Genomic DNA, 16,548 nt, shown 5'->3' on the forward strand with positions numbered 1-16,548 from the left:
TAAATGCAATCAGCTTCCAAGAGCTTACCAAAGATGGCTATAATCTTACAATCTTCCTTTTCAAGTTCCTAGTATGCTCCTAGTTTTTTGTATGAATTCATAAAAGTGGTTGCTAAAAGCCTGCAGCTCACATTTAACAGTGAAGAAAAAATTGTGTGTGTGTGTGTATATGTCTACAGGACTCAACGATCTCCCCCTTTGTTCCTTATAATGAAAACACATATTTTAAAAGTCTTTTACAAATTAAGACTGGGGTGATTTATTAATCTTGTTAAGAACTCTGATACAAAGCACAGTAAAAGGCCACAGACCAGTAAATAAACAACGTGGCTTTTGGCTACTTTACAACTGCTGCTACAGCACTATCAGCAAAACACTCTATCACTTTGAACGAAGGCATCCAAATGGCAAATAAAAGCTTTACTCACTTATCTGATTAAAACGTTTAATAAAGCTTTAAGTATTTGCTGGTTTAAATATTACCAATCTAAAAAGTATATTTAAAAAAAATTTCAGTTAACACGAGATTTATAGAGAAAGTTACTAGGTCTTGAAGGCAAGGCAGTTGGTTCCTATGCCATAGAATTTTTTCTGAATTTATGAATTAGTAAAGTAGCAGATTGTATTATAGGCCTCAAGTCACTTAAATTTATATAGGTTATTAGCAGTATCTTTAAATATACAATATAAACAAAACTGTACATACATGGCATATTAACTGTTTTCCATAACAATAGGCAATTCATTAGCTAAAGACATCATAGTCTGCAAAAACAAAAGGCACATCTGAATGAGATACATGCCCTTTTTCCCTCCATCATTGGGTTATGTAGTCTTTGTTTACATTTTGACAAAATAATAAACACTTACAGTGCCATTCTATTATTTTCATCCTACTTTTCATTTTTGTCTTCAGCAGCAAATACCGGCATTTAAGACATGGCATTAAAGAGTTTAAGAACAGTTGGTGTTATTCACAATTCTCCTAGATGTAAAAACTAGAAGTAAAAACTAGAAGATGGTCAAAGAGGTTTAAAAATCAGTAACACCATATACCCCTCCCATATTTGTGTAAATTCACTGCCTTAAAAAGGCATCTATTACTCAAATTTGAAAAATTTCACAAAAGCACTATCCCTTTTCAGTGCAATCATGTCACTTTAAACCATATTTTTGCAGAGTTTACAGTGCAAATATAAATTCTTTATACTGGCCTTTTGGCAGCACTGAGGATCCAAGACAAGGCAATGCTACTGATCACCTGAGGATAATGGTGAAGGACTTTTGTGTTTTTATTTTTCCAATTCTTAAAAGCTTATTTGATCAGTAGCATTTTTGTAAGAGCATTATTTGTAAAAAGTACTAAAATACTATGTCTTTTTTTGAATAAATTAAAAAAAACTTTACAAATACCATTCCAGTGTCAATGACTACATATGGCTAAGGTCATTGGGGAGTTTCTGCATTTTCTAGCAAAGGCAGTCTGTACAATGGGGGGTGCGAAAACTCCCGTTTGTAAGTCTTTGGTGGCAGTTTTGGCAGATGAGGGCTTGAATTCTGCCTTGGTGGAACAGGGGGAGCTGGAGGATGAGCAAGATTATTCTGACTAGAACTGAGCACATAGCATCGACGCGGTACCCTTGGAGAGGGTGTGCTAGGAGGAGTGCTTGGCGAATTTGGACACGTACTAATGTCTCTAAGCCAGTCTGAATCTCTGTGAAGATGCCCCAGTGGAGGTGGCTGAAGATTAAATGGACAGTTTATAAAGTGTTCTGGAGGCCGAAGGGGAACCGGTGGAGGGGTATCAGGAAGAGGATCTCTTGGTGGTGGCGGAGGTGGACTATGCAGAGGCCCATCAAATGCACCAGTAGGAACAGGAACTCTGGGTTTTATCTTTGGAGGAGGAGGCTGTCTTGGTGGAATAGCAGGAGGATCATCATCAGATTTCATATTTCCCTCAAAAAAAAAAAGTAATTAAATTATACCTCTATTCTCCTGAAAAATTAAAAAAAAATTTTTTTAAGTGTGAAAAATTCTTATGTGTCAAGTTAAATTCAGAGGCTCAAAATAAACTAATCTGGGTTAATTATCAGATTATGAGTACTCCTAGTTTAATTCAGGGCTGGGTTTAATATTTTTATATATGAGATGTTTTAATTTAAGTCTTAGATCCTAGCTCTTTATCTTGCTTTGTGTATACATTTCAGAAATTTATGTATTTTAATTATAATAGTAGGTAAGTGACAATAATTTATTGCTTTATAGACATGAAAGGACATGATGTCAAGAGGACTTTAATGTCTAGCTTCTGCTTACTGGGCATCTACTGCTACTTTCTCCAGTGAGGCTTAGAGCAGTAAATCTCAAAGTGTGATCCAGGGACCAACAACATCAGCATCAGTAGGGAACTTGTCAGAAAAGCAAATTCTTGGGCCCCATCCTAGACTACTGAATCAGAAACTCTGGAGGTGCGGCTCCACAATCTGATTTTACTAAGCCTTTCAGGTAATTCTGATGCACCCTTAAAATTTTGAGAAGCATTAGTTGAAAGTTTGAAGAACACTTGGAATACTACTAAAGTTTTTTTCCACCTGTACCAGAAAGAAAATGTACTTCCAGCCTCTATTTTATTTTTTTATTTTTAGTTTTAGTTTTTGAGACGGAGTCTTGCTCTGTCGCCCAGGCTGGAGTGCAATGGTGCGATCTTGGCTTACTGCAACCTACCTTCACCTCCCAGGTTCAAGTGATTCTCCTGCCTTAGCCTCTTGAGTAGCTGGGATTATAGGTGCCCACCACCATGCCTGGCTAATTTTTGTATTTTTAGTAGAGACAGGGTTTCACCATGTTGGCCAGGCTGGTCTTGAACTCCTGACTTCAGGTGATCCGCCTGCCTCAGCCTCCCAACCAGCCTTTTTTTTTTTTTTTTTTTTTTTTGAGACAGAGTTTTGCAATTGTTGCCCAGGCTGGAGTGCAGTGGCATGATCCTGGCTCACTGCAACCTCCACCTCCCAGGTTCAAGCGCTTCTCCTGCCTCAGCCTCCCCAGTAACTGGAATCACAAGCACCCGCCACCACACCCAGCTAATTTTTTGTATTTTTAGTAGAGATGGGGTTTCATTATGTTGACCAGGCTGGTCTCGAACTCCTGATCTCAGGTGATCTACCCGTCTCGTCCTCCCAAAGTGCTGGGGTTACAGGCATGAGCCACCGCACCCGGCCCAGCCTCTCATTTAGAAAAGGTTTTTTATAAGGATTAAGCAACTAAAAGTATTTTTCAAATATAACAACCCAAATGCTGAAAAACCATAAATGGTAGCCAAGGTATAATTCACAGACTCTTTATAACACTAGGCATTATTTTGAAGATTCACAACTTTGAATAAGTTGGAGTAAAGTCCTCTTGATTACCTTGGAATTTGAAGCATCATGATCAAACTTTTTTCGAGGAGGAAGAGGAGGAGGAATCAGGGGCTCTTCACTTAGTTTATGTAAACTACCACATGAACTAAAGAAAGACTCTGGGGGAGAAAAAGACTAGTTTAACCACAATTCACAGTATAAGATAAACCTTTATCACAGTTTGGGATCGATACTTCTACCACGGCATTTGTCAGACTGTATCAACTATTGGTTTATCTATCTTCCCCATTAAATTGTAAGTTTTCTGAGGGCAGTGTGTATTTATTTCTGTGTCTCTAGCACCTACCACAGTGCCTGGGGCATGATGGGTACTTCAGCTAAATGAAGGTATACTATTTAATTATGATTAATGAGATTCTGCTCCCTGAAAAGCCTTTCAGAAATCAAAACAAAACATGTCTAAATATACTGTAGTAACTTCCAAAGAAAGACCATCCTAATCAGAGACCATTTTTTTTTTTTTTTTTTGAGACAGAGTCCCACTCTGTTGCCCAGGCTGGAGTGCAATGGCACGATCTTGGCTCACTGCAACCTCCGCCTCCCAGGTTCAAGCAATTCTCCTGCCTCAGCCTCCTGAGTGGCTGGGATAACAGGTACCCACTACCACGCCCAGCTAATTTTTGTATTTTTAGTAGAGACAGGGTTTCACCATTTTGGTCAGGCTGGTCTCGAACTCTTGACCTTGTGATCCGCCCACCTCGGCCTCCCAAAGTGCTAGGATTACAGGCATGAGCCACCGCCCCCTGCGAGACCATATATTTTTGAAGCAGCTACGATTGGGCACATCACCACAAAGGTAATAAAACCCTCCATATAGGAGCCCATAAGGTAGTGTTATATCACATAACTCTTTGTCTTTGCAAGTCTCTCATTGATAATGTACACGTTATATAACTACATTAAAGGAAATTTACAAAATGATAAATGACAGGAAAATACCCCTAAACAGATCAACCAGACATATAATAATTACTATCTTCATTTTTTCTGTAGTTCAACTTCCCATTTGATCTCTCTATATTCACACAGTTGTTACAAAGGCAGCAACTATGTCTTATTTGTCATTATACTGAGATTGGGAACACAGGAGCTAACTGGGAAAGAAGTTGATAAGTTTAACCTTAAACACTCTAACTGAACTGCTTATGAGACATCCATGTAGATATGTCAAACTAATTATTCTATGTCAAAAATTGCTATCCCGATCATGTGGCTCTGCAGTTACTTCTGGGGAGGTCCTCTTGGCTCAGGGGGAAATAGCTGATACAAAAGGTATGCCTATAAGGTTGGTAGATGGTGTGGGGAGGTTAGGCAGAGGATGTTCCTCTGACCTGCCAGCATTGTTTGTCCCGTCTTTGGGAGAACTCCTCTTGGTAGTGGTAAATCTGTCCCATTTGGTTTAGTTGGCCAATCCTGCCCAGGGCACCCCAATTCAAGCCAAGGAATAGGCATGGGACTCACTTTCTTAACATGATCAGATTTTTATCTACCTCTCTTTCATGCAAGTAGCCATTTTTTTAGGGAAAGTGAACCTGACCCCTTAGCTCTAGGGATGGAGCCTAATTAGTATAAATCAATCAGAGTAATCCCATTCCTTTAGCCAGAGTGATGAGTTTAACTGTAGGCATGTGACCTAATTCAGGCATGTGACCTAATTCAGACCAGTGAAATTTAAAAGGAGATTTTCTGGGGGCTAATGGAAAGGAAGTTCCTTGCTCTTTTTTGGAAAAGCATTCTGTCATACTGTCTTGTCTGTACTTCTCTCTATATATAATTTGACTGAACAAAGAAGCACACAACCTTTACTGCTCTTGCCATTTATGATTTTGAGGGAAAACAGCTTTAAATCAAGCTGATAATGTGGACAAAACAATGAAGAGTCAAAACAAACCCTGGTCTTTTTTTTTTTTTTTTTTTTTTGAGACGGTGTCTCGCTCTGTCGCCCAGGCTGGAGTACAGGAACCCTGGTCTTTAATTACATCATCGAGTCACTAAATCAACCAGTCTTAAAGCAGCCTTCCTCTAGGCTTCCAAGTATGTCTGAGTGTTTTCTTATTGTTAAGCCAGTCTTAGGTGGTAACAGACACACACACTCATGGAAGCAGATGATATGTGAATGATGGGAAACTATGAGAGTTTTGAATCTGGGTCTGACTCTACAGTCATCACTTAACCAGTATATTTCTCCATAGTAGGCAATCAATAACCCTTGCTGAAGTCTGAATGCAATTTAATTGTCTATCAAGAGCATTTCCCTACAAGACTACAGTTTTTATGCACTTTTTTAGTGCCTGCAGTTATTCCAAACTGGTGAATATAGTAGAATTTACTAAACAATTTCTGTAATGTTAGTTAGCTATCTAAGTTACTTCTAATTTTCTGCCATTCATTCATTCATTCAACAGTTATTGGGCAACTGCTAATACTATCAGCCACTGTCTGAAGCACTAGCAATATAACCGTGAACAAAACTCAAAAATTCATATCCTTATGGAACTTATAATCTAGGTTAGGGAAAGATAAGTAAAAGTATGATGCCTATAAATTATGACAAGAAATATTTGGTTGGAAAGGGGTACAGAAAGAGGTGGGAGGGGAGCAACATAAATAGGGTGATTAGGGAAGGCTTCACTAAGGTAACAGCTTGAAGGAGATAAGGGAGCAGGCTGTGAGGCTAAATGGCTGAAAAGTATTATAAACAGCAGGAATGGCAAGAGCAAAGCACTGATGCAATAATGTGTCTATTATGTTGAGGCAGACTGAGTGAAGGGGGAGAATAAGTGATGAGGTCTGACAGATCAAACAAGCCTAAACTGTGTAGGGCCTGTGGGTTCTTTAAAGGAACCGGCTTTCACTCTGAGTGAGATAGAAAGCCACCAGGGGTTTTTTTTTTTTTTTTGAGATGGAGTTTCATTCTTGTCGCCCAGGCTGGAGAGCAATGGTGTGATCTCGGCTCACTGCAACCTCCGCCTCCCAGGTTCAAGCAATTCTCCTGCTTCAGCCTCCTGAGTAGCTGGGATTACAGGCGCCTGCAACCAGGCCCAGCTAATTTTTGTATTTTTAGTAGAGACGGGGTTTCACCATGTTGGCCAGGCTGGTCTCGAACTCCTGACCTCAGGTGATCCATCGCCTCAGCCTCCCACAGTGCTGGGATTATGGGGGTGAGCCACCGTACCCGGCCCACCAGAGGGCTTTAAGCACAAGTAAAACAAGGTCTAACTCAGATTCTAAAAGGATCATTCTGGCTGCTATACTAAAAACATACTGAAGTGGAGAAGATAAGAAGTTAGGATGCTTACTGTAATAAACAAGGTAAAAGTTATGGTGGTTTGGACCAGGGTGGCAGCAGTGGAGATGGCAAAAAATTGTTAGATTCTGGATATATTTTGAGAGCAGTCAAGATTTGTTGATAGGTCACATTTGGGGTGTGAGAAAGGGAGAGAAGTAAAAGATACTTCTATTACAGTATTTTTAGCCTAAGTAACTGGATGCTTGTAAATAGAATTGAGATGAGGAGGCAGTGAGAGGAACAACTTTGGAGGGGATAATAAGCTCAGTTTCAGAGAGGTTAGGTTTGAGATTCCTATTAGATATCCAACTGGAGATGTTAAATGGGTAATTAAACATATGAGTCTAGAAGTCAGAAGAGAGGTTCTGGCTAGATATAAACTTGGGAATTATCATCATGTAAATGATAGAAGACTGAACAACTAAGTGAGTGAGAAGAGGTCCAGAAACTGAGTCCTAAGGCCTTCCAATGTCAATAGTTTGGGAAGGTGAGGAGGAACCAGAAAGAGAGACCAAGCAGTGACAAGTGAAGTGGAAGAAAAGACGAGAGAGTGGGATGAATCTTCATGCATGTGACTTTTTCCAAACATTTATTGGGTATTTTGTATAAATAAAGGCAGAGGCTTTGTCTTTCTTGTTTGCCACTGAATGTCTTGTGCTTAGCAGAGTAACTGGTACAAACTAAGTATTCAATTATCTACTGAATCAGTAACATCAAAGGGTGTGAACATTTTTATGGTTTGATATGTTGTATTCAGATTGCTTTCCAAAAGGGTTATACTAATATACCAATTTATGTGGGGATAAGCCTATTTACCATAGGCTTGCTCACACTAAAACAAAAAAAAAAACACATTAATTCAAAAGACTAAAATGGCAACTCACTATTGTGTAAAATTCCTCAGATTTCTAATGATGCTGAACTATCTATAATTATCTATGTTTCTTTACAATATATACTTCCTTTGATGTGAAGTACCCGTGTTCATTGTGAATGGAGTCTTGCCGTTTTTCTCATTTCATCTGAGTACTTTTCATACTTGCTAAGAATATTTGATTTTCTTTGGGGATTTATTTTAGAATATTCAGAATTTAATGCAGTTATTCTCAATTTTCTATGAAATTTCAAAATGTAAAATTTTCTTATATGGAAAATGTATTTTACTACCATTCAAAATAATGTCTAGAATTCCTGCTTCTATGATGGCACAGTGTTATGGGTTGAACTGTGTTCCCCCAAAGATACGATGAAGTCCCATAGCCTAGTACCTATAATTGCAACCTTATTTGGAATACAGTCTTTGCAGATGTAATGAAGTTAGGATGAGGTCATTAAAATGGGTTCAAATCCAATATGACATGACCAGCGTCTTTATAAGAAGAGGAGAAGAAATAAAGAAACATATCACGAGAAGACAGCCATATGACAATGGAGGCAAAGATTGAAGTGATGCATCTACAAATCAGGAGATGCCAAGGATTGCCAGCAAATGCCAGAAGCTAGAAGAAGCAAGGAAGGATTCTCTTCTCCAAGTTTCAGAGTAAACATGGCCCTGCCAACATCTTGATTTTGGATTTCTGGCCTTCAGAACTGTGGGACAATACATTTTTGCTCTTTTAAGCTACTCAGTTTGTGGTGCTTTCTTATGGCAGTACTAAGAAACTAATAGTGTAATGACATTTCCACCACAGAACAACAAGAAAAATAAGAAATATCAACAAACTTCAATAAAGCCAGGAAATATATGAAGCTGAAGCTTTAATTCATGAAGGTAGATTATAATGTATATGGAGACAGATGGAGGAAGACGAAACCCAAATGCCTACAGACAGTAATACTGACAAGCAGCAGCAAATCTGCCCCACAGAACCAAATAAGGATTCAGGAGCTAAAGGCATTTGGTACAAAGGAAGGCATGGACATGAAAACAGAAGACTTGGTTAAGTCTGGATAAGGGAGAGTTAGAACCCCATTCTCCTCTTCCCTACTTAGTGAGGCCAGGCAATGATCTCATTCCCACCTCTGTAGGAGACTGGCAGTTTTATTCTCTGGAGAATCTAAACCCCAGACTTGGGATACTAGTCTGAGCTGAAAACACAGATATCCATACTACATGGCGAGACTGCCCCAGGCAGAAGATTCAAAGATCCTTCTTTAGAGAAACTAAATATTCTTAGAGAAAATGCCTATAGATTCTAACATTTGGGGATTTCCTAAGTAAAAAATTATCATTCCATCACTCTACAGTGAAACCCACAAGTCAATAAGTGCCCATGGATATAGATATAGCACTTCCCATCAGTTTCCCCCTCATTCTAAAATATGAACAGAAATACTACTGGACAAGAAAGGAAAGCCTCCAATAGGAAAGACAAGAGACTACAACTAATACAAGAAAGGAGGTCACAAAAGAGACAACACCAGAAACAAAACAAATTTTTTTTTTCAAAAATACTATAATTATCCATCATCTCAAATATTCATCATTTCTTTGTGGTGAGAACATTTAAAGTCTTCTATCTATCCAGAGATACACATTATTATTAACTATAGTCACTGAAACTTTGCATCCATTGACCACAGTCTCCCCTTTCCCGGTCCAACCCTGCCCAGCCACTGGATATGCGACTTAGCTGGTTTGATCATTCTACAATGTATACATGTATGAAAACATCAGATAGTACCCCATAAACATATACAATTATCTGTCAATTAAAAATAAAATTTAAAATTACTATAATTATTATCCTAAGAGAGATAAGGGAAGACAGTGCATCCATGAAATTAGAATAGGATGCTATTCAAAAAGGCTATTAAAAAAAGGCACAATCAGAGGGAACTGAGAAGATTCTTAGAAATTCAAAATTATGACAGATGAAGAAAATAAATAGAAGAGCTCAAAGATAAAGTGAGGAAATCTTCCAGGAAACAGAACAAGAAGACAAAGAGATGGACAAGAGGTGATAAAAGACAAGAAAATTCGAGGATCAATCTAGGATGTATGAGAATAAGAAAAAGGAGCTCCACAAAAGGAGTCAGAGAACATGCTGGGGGAAAAATTATTACCAAAGCAATAGGAAGCATTTTCTGGAAATCAAACACTCGAATCTCTAATTAAAGGGCTAATTAAGTAGATGGCAAAATGAAAAAAAAAATACCCACATCAAAGCAGTTCATTATGAAGCTGTAGATTATTAAGAATAAAGAGAATGCCTTAAAAGTTTCTTCAACATATTGTGGCAGAGCCTGCTGCTTCCCAGTATACCTTTCCCTTTTTCGTTTTAGTAATAGGATCCCACGAATTTTGGTAAGGCAAATGGCTACCTAGTTAGAGACGTTTCTTAGCTTCCTTTGTAGCTAAGAAGGTCTCCTTTATTTTTTTTTTTATTTTTTTTTGAGACGGAGTCTGACTCTGTCGCCCCAGGCTAGAGTGCAATGACACAATCTTGGATCACTGCAACCTCCACCTCCTGGGTTCAAGCAATTCTCCTGTCTCAGCCTTCCGAATAGCTGGGACTACAGGCGCACGCCACTATGCCCAGCTAATTTTTGTATTTTTAGTAGAGATGGGGTTTCACCATGTTGGTCAGGCTGGTCTCGAACTCCTGACCTCAGGTGATCTGTCTGCCTCGGCCTCCCAAAGTGCTGGGATTACAGGCGTGAGCCACCGCGCCCGGCCCAGATCGTGTTTTTATAACAAAGCTGCTTGCCCTCCATCTTCCTGCTAGCCAAAAAATGTTAATAACTACAGCAGGTACTCAAGACAGAGATAGAAGTCACATCTTGAGAATTCTGAATTGCCCTGCTTAGCTGGAAAACCCAGTGGAGCAGAGTTGCCTACTTGCTCTGACTATTGTGAAGAATAAACTTCTATTTCATTTAAGGCTCTGTATATTGGGGTCCCTCTGTATGACACTGGGTCCTCTGCTACTGTTAAGTATGCTCAAGTTTAAAAAAAGATTGAAACTGTAGGATCATTGAGAGAAAGATATTTGTCTATTTCATTCACTGCTATCACTCTCACACCTGAAATAGTGCCTGCACATATCAGGCATTTAAAAATTATGTACTGAGTAAGTAAATAAATGGTATTAGACTTTTCAGCAGGAATTATGAAAGGTAGAAGACCGTGGAGAAAAATGACTTCAAGATTCTGAGTCAAATTATTTTTTACATTCTATTTCCAGCTAAACTATTAACAATTAAATGTATAATAGGCTTCCACAAAATAAAACAAACAAAAAAAGGTATAACAGGTTTCCACATATACAAGAACTTAAAAAGTTTAGGTCTTATGTATTATCTTTTCTCACGTAGAAACTAAAGGAGCTACTCCTATTAAAATCAGGGAGCATATCAAGAAAGAAGATGAGGAATCCAAAAACAAGGATCCAACACAGGAGGGAGGCAAAGGGAATTTCTAGGATGACAATGAAAGAAAGTTCTAGGTTGACAGCAGGGTCAATACCTGAATATCAACCAGTCCAAACTGGAACAGGGGGACAAAAAGGCACCAGGAAGGAAGATTCCAGGAAAGAAAGAAGGTAAAGGGAAAGGAAAAGAAAAGAAAAAGGAAAACCCTGCTAGGTTCCCTGATTGGCCTGACTTTATGGAAAACTGCTATGAAAGGGCATGAAAAGGTGCTAAACAAACATACAAACAAACCTAAACATTAATGAGGCAATTATTAACTCCAGGAAACAGAGCTATACAAGAAAGGAAGCATAGCAGTGAATAATATTTGCCCCAAATGTGGTAAGTATAGGCAGGGTAGACATGAAATTCTCATCCACCATGAGAGGAGATCAGTAAACATTGTCTAAAATTAATGACTCAAGAGAGACTATAAAAACATCATTTAGAAACGTGGAAGTGTACTTGGAGAACAAGAAAAGGAGTGGGGAGACTTGAGGTAGAGAACCACTGTTAATTTCATTTTAAGTGTTTTAGCACTATTTCCCTTTTAAATACTATTAATATGTCACTTTGATAAATTTTTTTTTGGTAGGGAGGACAGGGTCTTGCTATGTTGCCCAGGCTAGTCTTGAACTGCTATGTTGCCCTGACCTCAAGTGATCCTCCTGCCTCAGCCTCCCAAAGTGCTAGGATTACAGGTATGAGCCACTGTGCCTGGCCAGATAAAAATTTTTTAACCTAAAATTAAATAGAAAATTAAACATTTAAAAGACTAAGCTTATTTTTCTCATAAGATAGGGAACCTTGCTACTATATATTTTACTATGCTCGAAGCAGATGTTCTCCAGATTGGGAGAATTATACCCAAAGGTGCTGTGTTCATTTTTGAGTTATTTTGTTTTAAACAAATGACCAGAGAGAGAAAGTTAACAGCATTAAAAGTTATAAATTATGAAATAATTAGGAATGATAGAATAGTACTTTACTTAAAATACTGCTTTAATTAAATAAGATGATGTAAAAAAAATAAGTGATTGAGGATATCCTGGGAACCTGATAAACATTTAGTATATTATTGCCATGGGAAATTGATTTGAAAAGGGTAAGGAAGAAAGACAACTGACATGAAATTACTATTCATTCTATGCCAAGCAATATTTTAGGTGTTTTTGTTTGTTTGTTTGTTTGTTTTTTTTTGAGATGGAATCTCACTCCGTTGCCCAGGCTGGAGTGCAGTGGCCTGATCTCAGCTCACCACAACCTGTGCCTCCCGAGTTCAAGCGATTCTCCTGCCTCAGCCTCCTGAGTAGCTGGGACTACAGGCGTGCACCACCATATCCAGCTAATTTTTGTAATTTTTTAGTAGAGACAGGGTTTCACTATGTTGGCCAGGCTGGTCTTGAACTCCTGACCTCGTGATCCACCTGCCTTGGCCTCCCAAAGTGCTGGGATTACAGGCGTGAGCCACCGTGCCCGGCTAGGTGTTCTATACAGTTATTTCATTTGATCCTTACCAAGTGTGGGGAAGGTAAGTGATTTCTTCAAGGCCATACAGCCCTTAGAACAGATCATAAAAAATGATGAAAATAAACTATACTGAAGCTTAAGTAGTACACAGTTGTAAGCAAATAATTAAATTTATTTATAACTTTTCTTATTCTTTAATATTGCCAAAACCCAAAATACTCAAATATAATCAACCAGATTATTATCTTTACAGTCATTTCATTAGAATCAACTTAAATCTTACTTACTTGAATGTGGCAAAAGCACTGGAGCAAAGACGCTATTGCTGCCTATTGGAATAAGAAAAATTAATTTGAAAAGGAAGGTAACATGTACAGTATTATTTTTTAAATGTTTCCATAAATAATACATAATACACAGTGCAGAATTTTATCATCTTTTGCCATGTTAGTTTTTTAAAAAATTAACCCAGAACCTTCTGTACCTAGAATGGTTTTCCTTCTTAGCATTAAGTGGTTCCCCCTCTATCACAGTACTTATCTATTTCTTATTCATCATCTATTGCTCCCTTTAGACTGGTAGTGGGACCCAAAAGCTACTAAACAAATCTTTGTTGAATGAGTACATTAGAAGATAATATGCAACAACAATGCACAAATTATGCTCTACTTCTTGTATTAATCATTGTTTTCACATTTAGGTGTCACTTTTCACACTAATATAGTTTGCAAAGGATTCTATAGTTCCCTAATTAAAATGATAAGAATTATCTGAGACACAGGATTCCTTTTTTACCAAGTGGTTTACATCAAATACTTACCACAGGAGCTGTTGAGATCCACATCTAAAAATACACTAAGGTCTGAAGAAGCAGATACTGGTGGAGTAGATGGTGTATTTGGAGAGGTTGGTGCTGACACTGTTGATTCCAGCTCAGTTTCAGCAATCCGACTAAAGCTTATTTTACATGGTTCTCTTTCTAATGGTGTTGGGTGACCTCGTAAAGTACCTGAGGTAGAGCCATGTCGGCCGGTGTTAGGCCGTATTCCAGGAGATTTTAAGGAGAAAGTTGATTTCCTAGGCTGAGAAAAGCAAACATAATTAATGTCACAAATTTGCACAGACAGTATTTTGTTTCTGTGACTTAGAGCTACCTTATTAGTCTTACTAGTTCTTAAGCATACAGTTCTTAAGCGTGCAGTCCTTCAGTCTGCAATGACAGCCTGTATCATTCTAGTAGAATCTTCTGGATTTGACTGACTTAATTTTAAAATGAATTAGAATGTAAGTAAGTCTCTTTTCAGCACTGCAGAAATAAAATTCTTGAAATTTTATGTGAAAATCACATTTTACTCCTAAAACATATGAACCTAAACTTCTCTTTGAAAATAACTATATAAATTTTACAAACATTTACTGGGAACATAACTTACGAAACATATTATGCTATATGCTTCAGAAAAAAAAAAGATCATTTTTTCCCCTTCCTATACTAAATGATCAACCTCTACACTGGTGCTTTAAAAATTTTTGGAGAAAATTCCTACCATTGTCTCCCACCCTCACCTCTGTCCCATTTTTCAAGTTCTTGCAGGAGTAATCGAATAAAAAACACAGAACTCAGATCAGAAAACTTCAGTTAAGATTTCAACTGTGCCAATATCTAGCTATGCAGCCTTGAAAAACTTATTTAACCCCTTAGAATCTCACTATTTTCCTTTGTAAAATGAGAATAAGATCTATGAGGGGTTTTCAAAAAGTACATGGCAAATGTCTATTATGAAATAACTATGCAAGACTTTCATTTTTTTCCATCAAAACAAACTCATACTAACTTATTATAACATGTCTGAACAGTTTGAGATACTCAAACATATCTAGTTTGAGATACTAAGAAGGATAACACATCAGTTTGTAAAGAGTCCCTATCAGAGGAACACGAATTCTGCTAAAATTGAAGCAAGAACAAACATCAAATTCATGATGATGCTTGGGTAGAAGAATGGTGAAATCACTAATACTTTATGAAAAGTTTATGGGGACAATGCCCCAAAGAAATCAGCTGTTTACAAATTGATAACTAATTTTAACAAGGGATCAGATGATATGGAAGATAAAGCCAATGGCAGCAGACCATCAACATCAATTTCTGAGGAAAAAATTAATCTCATTCCTGCCCTAATTGAAGAGGACTGATGATTAACAGCAGAAACAATAGCCAACACCACAGATATCTCAACTGGTTCAGCTTACACAATTCTGACTGAAAAATTAAAGTTGAGCAAACTTTCCACTAGACAGATGGCAAAACTATTGCACCCAGATCAGCTGCAGACAAGAGCAAAACTTTCAATGAAATGTTAAATAAGCGGGATCAAGACCCTGAAGCATTTCTTTGAAAAACAGTTAATAGGAAATGAAACACGGCTTCCCAGTATCATCCTGAAGACAAAGCACAATCAAAGCAATGGCTACCAAGAGGTGGGAGTGTGGTCCAGTCAAAGCAAAACCAAATCAGTCAAGAGCAAAGGTTGGCCAAGCACAGTGGCTCATGTCTGTAATCCTAGCACCTTGGGAGGCTGAGGCAGGAGGATCATTTAAGGCCAGGGGTTTGAGACCAGCCTGGGCAATATAGCAAGACTCTATTGCCATTAAAAAAATAAAAATGCTGGGCATGGTGGCTCACACCTGTAATCCCATCACTTTGGGAGGTCAAGGCAGGTGGATCACTTGAGGTCAGGAGTTCAAGACATGCCTGGCCAACATGGTGAAACCTCATCTCTACTAAAAATACAAAAATTAGCCGGGCATGGTGGCACACTCCTGTTATCCCAGTTACTTGGAAGGCTGAGGCAGTAGAATTGCTTGAACTTGGGAGGTGGAGGTTACAGTGAGTTGAGATTGCACCACTGTACTCCAGCCTGGGTGACAGAGCGAGACTCTGTCTCAAAAAAACAAAACAAAAACAAAAACAAAGGTCAGACAACAGTTTTTTAGGACGCTCAAGGCATTTTTCTTGTTGAGTTTGTAGAGGGTCAAAGAACAATAACATCTGCTTACTATGGGACTGTTTTGAGAAAGTTAGCCAAAGCTTTTGCAGAAAAACAACCAGGAAAGCTTCACCAAGGAGACCTTCTCCACCACAACAATGCTCCTGCTCATCCCTCTCATTAAACCAAGGCAATTCTTTGAGAGTTTTGATGGCAGATCATTAGGCATCCACTTACAGTCTTGACTTGGCTCCTTCTGACTTTTTTTTGTTTCCTAATTATAAAAAAAAAAATTAAAGGGCAACCATTTTTCTTCAGTTAATAATGTAAAAGAGACTGCAATGACATGGTTAAATTCCCAGGATCTTTAGTTTTTTAGGGATGGACAAAATGGTTGGTGTTAGCGCTTACAAAAGTGTCCTGAACTTGAGGAAGCTTATGTTGGGAAATAAAATTAATGTTTTTATGTTTATCTTTTAATTCCATCAAAAAAATTTATCTTTTCATTCCATTTTTCCATGAACTTTCTTTTCTTTCTTTTTCTTTTTCTTTTTTTTTTTTTTTGAGACGGGGTCTTGCTCTGTCACCCACGTTGGAGTGAAGTGGAGTGATCTTGGCTTACTGCAACCTCCACCCCACAGGCGTGCACCACCATGCCTGGCTAACTTTTTTGTATTTTTGGTAGAGACAGGGTTTTGCCATGTTGCCCAGCCTGGTCTCAAACTCTTGAGCTGAAGCAATCTGCCTGCCTTGGTCTCCCAATGTGCTGGGATTACAGGCGTGAGCCACCATGCCCGGCCTCTATGAACTTTTTGAAGTCCCCTCATGTATCACACAATTGTGAAGATGAGATAGCATGAAACTACCTGACTTCCTGCCTCACCTAAAGTTGGTTTGTGTTTTTACTTCCTTCTATATCTTGCTTCACTTTTAGCTACTTAGAATTCATCTTCTACTACTTCTGTTG

General features: G+C 38.3%; 1 protein-coding gene across 4 annotated transcripts in view; it reads right to left on the minus strand.

The window, feature by feature from the left end:
- Window positions 1-234: 234 nt before the first annotated feature.
- SOS2 (SOS Ras/Rho guanine nucleotide exchange factor 2) overlaps window positions 235-16,548 on the minus strand; it is a 113,734-nt gene continuing 97,420 nt past the window's right edge. For 3 of the 4 annotated variants that reach the window (XM_054447619.2, XM_063651198.1, XM_054447620.2), the window contains 4 exons: window positions 13,412-13,673; window positions 12,879-12,920; window positions 3,408-3,517; window positions 235-1,956 (listed from right to left, as the gene is read on the minus strand). In XM_054447619.2, coding sequence (XP_054303594.2) covers window positions 1,447-1,956; window positions 3,408-3,517; window positions 12,879-12,920; window positions 13,412-13,673 — 924 coding nt within the window. In that variant the 3' untranslated portion in view covers window positions 235-1,446. The remainder of the gene's footprint in view (window positions 1,957-3,407; window positions 3,518-12,878; window positions 12,921-13,411; window positions 13,674-16,548) is intronic. The other variant, XM_063651199.1, reaches the window with a different exon arrangement.

Source organism: Pongo pygmaeus, chromosome 15, assembly GCF_028885625.2.
Source record: "Pongo pygmaeus isolate AG05252 chromosome 15, NHGRI_mPonPyg2-v2.0_pri, whole genome shotgun sequence".
NCBI classification, from domain to species: domain Eukaryota; kingdom Metazoa; phylum Chordata; class Mammalia; order Primates; family Hominidae; genus Pongo; species Pongo pygmaeus.